General features: G+C 32.6%; 1 protein-coding gene across 3 annotated transcripts in view; it reads left to right on the top strand.

The window, feature by feature from the left end:
• Positions 1 to 7,300, top strand: part of LOC137648610 (lactosylceramide 4-alpha-galactosyltransferase-like) — a 135,858-nt gene extending 128,558 nt beyond the window's left edge. For 2 of the 3 annotated variants that reach the window (XM_068381538.1, XM_068381539.1), the window contains one exon: positions 6,720 to 7,299. In XM_068381538.1, the coding sequence (XP_068237639.1) occupies positions 6,720 to 6,872 (153 nt within the window). In that variant the 3' untranslated portion in view covers positions 6,873 to 7,299. Of the gene's footprint in view, positions 1 to 6,719 lie in introns of all 3 variants that reach the window. The other variant, XM_068381540.1, reaches the window with a different exon arrangement.
• The last annotated feature ends 623 nt before the right edge of the window (positions 7,301 to 7,923 follow it).

Below are 7,923 nucleotides of genomic sequence, written 5' to 3'. Positions count from 1 at the left end.
TTTTTCTTTTATTAAGAAATATGCCTTTACAAATTATATTTTACATTTTTCTATATATATTAGAGTATCTATTATGATATAAAAAAATTACAATTTTATTATTTTCTAAATAGGTTTTTAAGTTAGAAACATACTGATCTGTGAAAATATTTTTAACATGATTCGTATATCCAATAATATTTACATTCAATGTACTTAACAATTTATTCTTTATACACTTAATAATTTGCTGAGCAGCACATATTCCCAATTGTCTTGCCATCCAGATACTTGAAATAAAATCCATTATCATTACCATTGCTGTATTTTCATCCCTTTTTGAGTTAGCTTCAAAAACTAGTTTTATAATTCTTAACCTGTTATTATTCAATTCACAACATTTTCTAAGCAATTCGAATACTCAGGAAAAACAAATTCTTAACTAAAGAACAGAAATATACCAAATGCATATTAGTTTCTATGTATCCATAACCGCCTATCATTTGTACTTAAAATTACATGAACATGCTTAAACAAGATTTCTCTACTTTTATTTTGTATATATCTATTATTGACATATTCCCAAATTAGTTTCCAGTTGAATAGTGGATACAATTTTTCAATATTTGGAACATATTCACTGTTTTTCATTTAATGTTAATATACCACTTTCGTTCTCATCTGTGGATATGAGGTCATGTTATTAGCACTTTGTAATATGTTTATCATACTTTCATAAAAACTAGGTGTAAAAATAGTGCAATCCTGATGTTGGCATTCATTTTCTATAAGGTACGTAGCTCATACTTTACAATAATAAACAATTATTTGGTAACCAAAACAACGATCTTTTAAACATTTTAGAAATGTGCTAAACATGATTGACCTCGCCTTACACTAGATATCAATAACTCCATAGCCACCTCTTAATTTGGACAAAAACATAGTTTTCCTTGCTACAGGTTCACAGTTGCTGCTCCACAAATATTTGAATATACTTTTCTGAATTCGTTTTACATAATCCACTGGAGCTGGGTATACATGTCCCGTATACCACAATTTTGCAAGAATTTTACAATGTACAATTATTGCTCTTTGAAACTTTGTTGATTTTCGGTTATGATAGATCCCAATAATTTTATTTATGCTACTTTCTAATCTATTCAGATTGAAATCTAAACTCTATTGATAATCGTTGCTCTGATACATTCCTGATATTTTACAACAACTTGTCAATACTTTTAAACCATAATCTACCCATGCTACCCTCTCTTTCCAATTACAAACACCAAAAATTTAAGTTTTCCCTCTATTGAGAACTGCACCTGAAGCATTCTCATTCTCTATGATAACATTGAAACATTCCTCTAGTGCCATAACACAAGTAATAATTATAACTGAGTCGTCTGCATAAACTAGAAATAATACATGCATATCATTTGGCAATTGTAAACCATAATTAAACAGCCTCTTCTTAATCATTCTGTAAAATACTTCCTGATAAATGGTACAGGGCATCATAGAATATGGACAACCTTGCCTTACAGATTTATTGACAGGAAAAGGGTCAAAGATATGACCATTTATACATAATACACTTTCAGCACCTGAATATAACTTATAAATCCAATTAACAACATCGTTATCAACCCCAAAGATTTGTAGTATTCAAAATAGAAAATTATGATCGACACGATCAAATATCTTGACTAATCCAAGTCCATCAAGGCTGGATTAGTTTAATTTTCATTTAAATATAATATTAAATCTCTAATATAAAAGTTCAAATTGTTAATTTATCTATTTTCAACACAAAAAAATTGCTCCTGTGATATCATCAAATGTGAATCCTTTTTAATCCGTCTTGATATGATTCTTGTTATTATCTTAAAATCAGCATTTAACATTGTCAAAGATCTCCAGTTATTAATTATATCTAAATCCCCTTCCTTCGGTATGATGGATATAACCCCATTGTTCATCTTTGAAACATTTTTGTTCCGGAACACAAACATTATCATTTCAATAAAATCCCCTTTAACAATATTCCACATTTCTTATAAAACTCAACCAGCATTCCATCTATCCCCGGGCTTTTGCCATTTTTTCATGCCCCGAATGGCATCTAACATTTCTGTTTCACTGATGGTTTTTGTTAATATTGCATTATGTTCATCTCCTGTAATTTTCTCTATGATATTCAAGAACTCATTTTGCCTATCCATATGACATTCTTCTTTCCTGAATAGATTCTCTAAATATTCTCTAACATAATACATGATGGCTTTTGGGCTTATTATTTCACTCCCATCATTTCTTTTTATCTTACTTAAAAAAAACAATTGCCCCTTTCTCTCTTCCAAGTAGATACGCCGATACCTGCTCCCCTTTCAAATGGTTTTAAACTTTATCCCTGACCTTTACACCTTTACATATTTCCCTTTGAATATCCTTTATTCTTGTTTTCACCCGATTTCCAATATCAAGATTACCAGGCTCTAATCTAGATTTCCCCATTAACTGATATTTTAGCAGATTTAACAGACTGTATTTTTGTATATTTACTGGTTTTCAGCATTTAATGAAGAAATTCTTAAGTTAATTTTTTGCAAATTCCGTCCACAAAATTATATTGTCAAAATTACATTTCTTTCCTCAAATAAATTCCCAGCATATAGTAGAATTATCTGCGGTAATATCCTTTTAAAGTATACTACACTTCAAGTTCCAGTATCCCTTCCCTTTTTTTACAATATTTTCTAATCTTAAGGATAATTTTACATCACAGTGATCTGACCAACTGAAAGGAACTGTATGAATGTTAAAAACATTATTTTGGAAATCTTTGACATAAAACCTATCCATTCTAGAACCATAATTCTCTCTTAGAAAACTATTTTCAGTTTGGTGATTTATGATTAACCAAACATCCTTCAATTTTGATCTATGTTTTAGGTCCAGAAGCAATTTTGACAGATCATTATCAGGATTTGAGCAATCTTTCATGTTTGTAATGCTATTCCAATCTCCACCCATTGTTATATTTCTAATATTGTTTCTTAAGAAATATAAAATATCACTGCCAAAAAAATTTTCTCTTTCTCGTTTTTTATCACTGCCTGAAGGAGCATTCATAATCTGAATTCGATCATTTGAAACTCTATATACCGCACTTATAACGAAACAATTTACATCAATTTCTAAATTTAAAATTTCCACACTGGATGTGTTATTAACAAGTATAGCTAAACCTCCTTTATGATTTTGAAAATAATTTATGAGAATCTGACCAAATTTTTTAGGTATCATATGAAGTTTATACAAAAACATTTAATTAATTAACTTCATCTGATTATTTACCTTATTCAACTCATTTACATTTATTGTGGCAATATTTAACATGTATGTATTGAATGTCAAAGTATTAAAGGGGAAAAGATTAATATAGAAACAAAAAGTGTAACAATGCTTTGGTTTTTTAAAACGATTTCTATACATGTTGTCCGAGGAATCACTTTCATCCGAAATATCAAATTTTTTCGTGTCCATTGCCTTATCCTCTTTAAGTTATTCGTAATTCATTGCCAACATCCTGTTTAGTATGCCAAGTCCCACTTTTCTTATCAACATTTGGTAGAACCCGAGTTACATCTAATTCTAAAGCAGAGATAAATCAGCTGATAAATCATTTCCGGTCCTTCTCCTATTCAGTTTAATTTCTGGGAATTCTTCTTCACTTAACATGGGTTTACTCATTTCATACTCACAATCCTTTATCATGTGTCCTTCTTCTCCACATCTATAGCATGTACGTAGTTGTCCATTATAAATAAAGGACATAGCATGACCATAGGTTGTAATGGAAGAAGTTATATTTTCCTTTAACCACATTGCAGCCGTCTGAACACCCGTTAATAATCCTTTAAAGGGGCCATATGAAAATCTGTTTTTTCTTCTATCCCCAACTTTTCCATATTTCAACAAAACTATAGTTGAAACATCATCTGGCATTCCTTATTGATACGTAGGTTATAGATGAACTTAGATTCTAGACTTGAACAATTCCACTCTTGTCTGAACTAAATTCCTCGTCTTCATATCTCTCCATCAGTTTCTTAAATATGCTAGGTACCACTTTTACTTTTACTCTATTTCTACTCACTGACTGCAAACCTATCACTTCATCCAGGGCAAGTCGCATTCTCTTAATAAGGGCGTCACTCACTATTTTCATAGTCCTGGTAAAGTTTTACTGTATTACAGATTCTCATTTCGAACAGAAAATATATGTTTTCCTGTAGGAAATGACGTGATTTAACAGAATTTGACCTTCATCTCAACCACAAACAACAGAACAACCAGTTCAACTAACTTCAATTAGCCGAACTGGTTGCTGTTGTTGCGGATGAAATGAAGTTGAAAACCAGTTAAATCACGTTAGTTTTTACAGGAAAACATATATTTTCTGTTAAAATGTTTAAATAAATTGGTTCTTGTTCTAATTCCGTCCTTACTTCACTCATCAAGAACGTGTGTACTGTGCACGATAACATTAGCAATGTTACGCTAATGTAAGCAACGTTACACTGACATTGCTAACGTTAGCAATGCTACGCTAATATTAGCATGTGTATTTTAAAGCATTTTTCCATATACCCTTTGCACAATATATAAAAGGGTACAAAAGGGTTCAGAATCTAACAAACCCACCTAACCTAACCTAGTAGTTCCCAGGTCACAACCCCTAGCAGGGGGCAAGCACCCGGACCCACTTCCTAGGTCACAACGCCTAGCCGGGGGCAAGCCCCGGACCCTCTTCCCAGGTCACAAACTTTTACTGGCGAGTGGTAATGTTGAGCTACGCACAATAAAAACATTCAAATTAAAGAAATCACTGAATTACTTTTATGACCCAGACGACGAAACTTGTGAGTCACCGAGGTGTTGAGACTGTGACGTCTTAACTTCTATGAACAGCATTAGGGGCACTGTAAACGTTGAGGTATTACATTATGTGATTTAAGGAACTTATCAACATTGGTTGACGTATCAAAAAACTCCACGTTAAATTTAGCAAATGCTTTTAAGTATTCCTATAACTTCCATCTCAAAATACGAAAGAAAAACCTCACTTGAGATAACAAAGACCTGACTAGAAAAAAGGTTTCCACAGAAAAGGATTTGTTGGAAGGGGAATGAAGAGTCTACTTGAAGAGATAAGGGAACGGGGTAAGGAAATATCAACCCCTACCCCCTGAGCAAATTTTCCATACGTATGGGTTCGTGATTGGTAAAACGGAAAAAAAATAGAGTCTAGAGAGTAAACATGATTGAACTAAAATGGGAAAGTTGTCTGAGCAAGTATTTATGTGAAATCGGGACGTGACAAGGTAATAAAATGTATAAAAGTAATATAGCAAGATAAAATGGGGTGTATGATAAATAATATTTAATGGCATATAAAATGACGTGATTTTATATGGTATCAGATAATAAAACGAGTAATATTGGGGTCAAACGTAATATGTATACGAGGGTATTACATAAAAGGAATGGTATAGTTGTACTGGATCAAGTCATATACTTGAATAAAGAGGGTGAAGTCTAATAGTTAAATTTGGTGGGCAGAGAAGAAGAAATCCTATTGGTGGAGAAGGAGTCTATGCGCAGGGGGGAGGAGTTTATGCGCAGAAGGTCGAAACCTGCTATGTACAAACGAACGAACGAGAGCGACTACAACCGACCAGGAAAATGGCGAAAAATAAATGAAAAACGCTACTACTATGTTAGCATGTTACGCTAACATTGCTAATGTTAGATTACGCAGCTCAATATTGCTGTATTTTTTCATCGGTTTATCATACATCCAAAAATGTAATGCATAAAGAAGAAAAGGCTTGTTATACCATTACATACAGTTTCCCCAGTATGTTTTTTCCACACATATATATATATATATATATATATATATATATATATATATATATATATATATATATATATATATATATATATATAATTTCTGAAAATATTTATTTGCGACTGGAACGAGTGTCATTTTTTAAGAGAGCGGAATTTTTTCTATAGTAGAAAGTAATTTCTTTCTAGATTACATTGCCCTGTAAAACAGAACAATAATACCGGATAAACTGTAAATTGCAATCCAAAGGAGTCAGTCCTCCTCACCAGTGCTGAAAACGTCCCATTTTTCTGAAGTTTATTTTTCCCTCAGTAGATGGCGGTAGTGTCGCCCAAGCCCGACCGAGATTTGCTCATGCCAATTACTTTCGATCATGTTTACTTAATATAGGGCTACAAATAGTTCAATACAGCAAAATAAACACCAATAAACAAAGTAACTATATTCAAAACATATTAATGGGTTGCTCAGTATATTTTCAGGTGAAGCCTTCCTATAGAACACTGGAAAAACTACTCAAAACAGAGAGCGGTCCAAACGTTGTCTGAATACAAACACAACACTCATTCGGGTGAAATGTAAACTAAACGTCATTCTCCTTTAATTTAGTCCAGTAAGGAGACGAACAACATCACAAGTGACAGAAAGGAAATTAGATAGGTAAAGACGACGTTTGATGTTTCTCATATGAGTATTTCTAAAACAAATCGACGAGAGGGTGAAAGAGAAATCAACCTCAAGCACAGATTGCATTAAGGAGAATACAATAATTCAAGAAATATAATCCAAGTACTAATATAACTTATTTTCTCCTTCACAGTTATTCAATAGCTCATACACCCTGCACTTTTGGAACAAGTTGACAGTGAATACTCCAGTTAGTGCAAAGGGCAACAGCATCCTGAATACTGCAGCCAAGACGTTTTGCCCCGTCACCTACAATATTGCAACGTTGCATTCCAATTTCTTTTAGAAGTAATGCCAACCATCTTAAATATCACTAAAGTGCATGCTTAGTTTGCCTAATATTTTCTTTCAGAATTCATAAAGTAATAGTTCTACCCTGAACTTTACCCAATCGTTTTTGAAAATGATGCACGTTTTTTTTTTTTTCTTCCGTGTATTTTTCCATCACTTGAGCTATGAAGGCCTAACAGGGGAGCATCAAAAGCAGCCATTTTCTGGCCATCTCAGGTACGATTTTGTAATTTATATGCATGGTCTTTCTCTAGGACTTTGTACTGTTTCTTTCCTTTGCCGCTAATGAGAGACATTTAAACTTTAAAATGGCACATGCAACATTTGGGGGGAAAACTACTCCTGAAGATTATATAAGGAATTTTCAATTTATGTATGTAAAGCAATCAGTGTAAATAAAATCCCAGCTTAAATCACATCAAATAAATCCTTAATTACAACACCATTATGTTTATTATTACTGGATGATAACAAGACTGTGGATGACCCGTGTTACTCAATTCTTATGATACGGTTGACATATATATGAAAAGTCCTGTTAATCTTTTTTTGTTTGATTGTGATGATGCCAATATGATGTTTAATGATATTCTAATGCACCATTGATAGTTTTCCCACGTTAGGAAAAATATATTGTTTGAGCAGTCGTCATTAACTTTGGTACCCAAAATGTATTTATAGAATTTGACCATTTTGAAATTGGAGGCAAAAACACTCAAACAACCGTAAGAGAAATTACTTGGACAAACAATAAGTAATGCATGCTACTGAATATTTCTCTTAACGACATTTTCCCCAGGATATGTGTCTGTTCACAGTCACATATTTTTCTTACGAGTCATTGTGGATTTTCCACTCATAGTCAATTGCAAAGATCCATTACTCCAAATAATTCGCAGAAACTTTAGGATTCAAATAAGGAGAAGAATCTTTTTTTTATTACTCTTTTCTTAAAAATCATTTCTTTTATCGCCCACACATCAATTTTACCGTAAATAACCACTTGCAAAAACACGCAGTCCTCAGTAAACTGCTCAAAGGAAAAA

This window comes from Palaemon carinicauda, chromosome 10 (assembly GCF_036898095.1).
Source record: "Palaemon carinicauda isolate YSFRI2023 chromosome 10, ASM3689809v2, whole genome shotgun sequence".
In the NCBI taxonomy this organism is placed as follows: Eukaryota; Metazoa; Arthropoda; class Malacostraca; order Decapoda; family Palaemonidae; genus Palaemon; species Palaemon carinicauda.
This window is presented reverse-complemented; position numbering and strand designations above follow the sequence as displayed.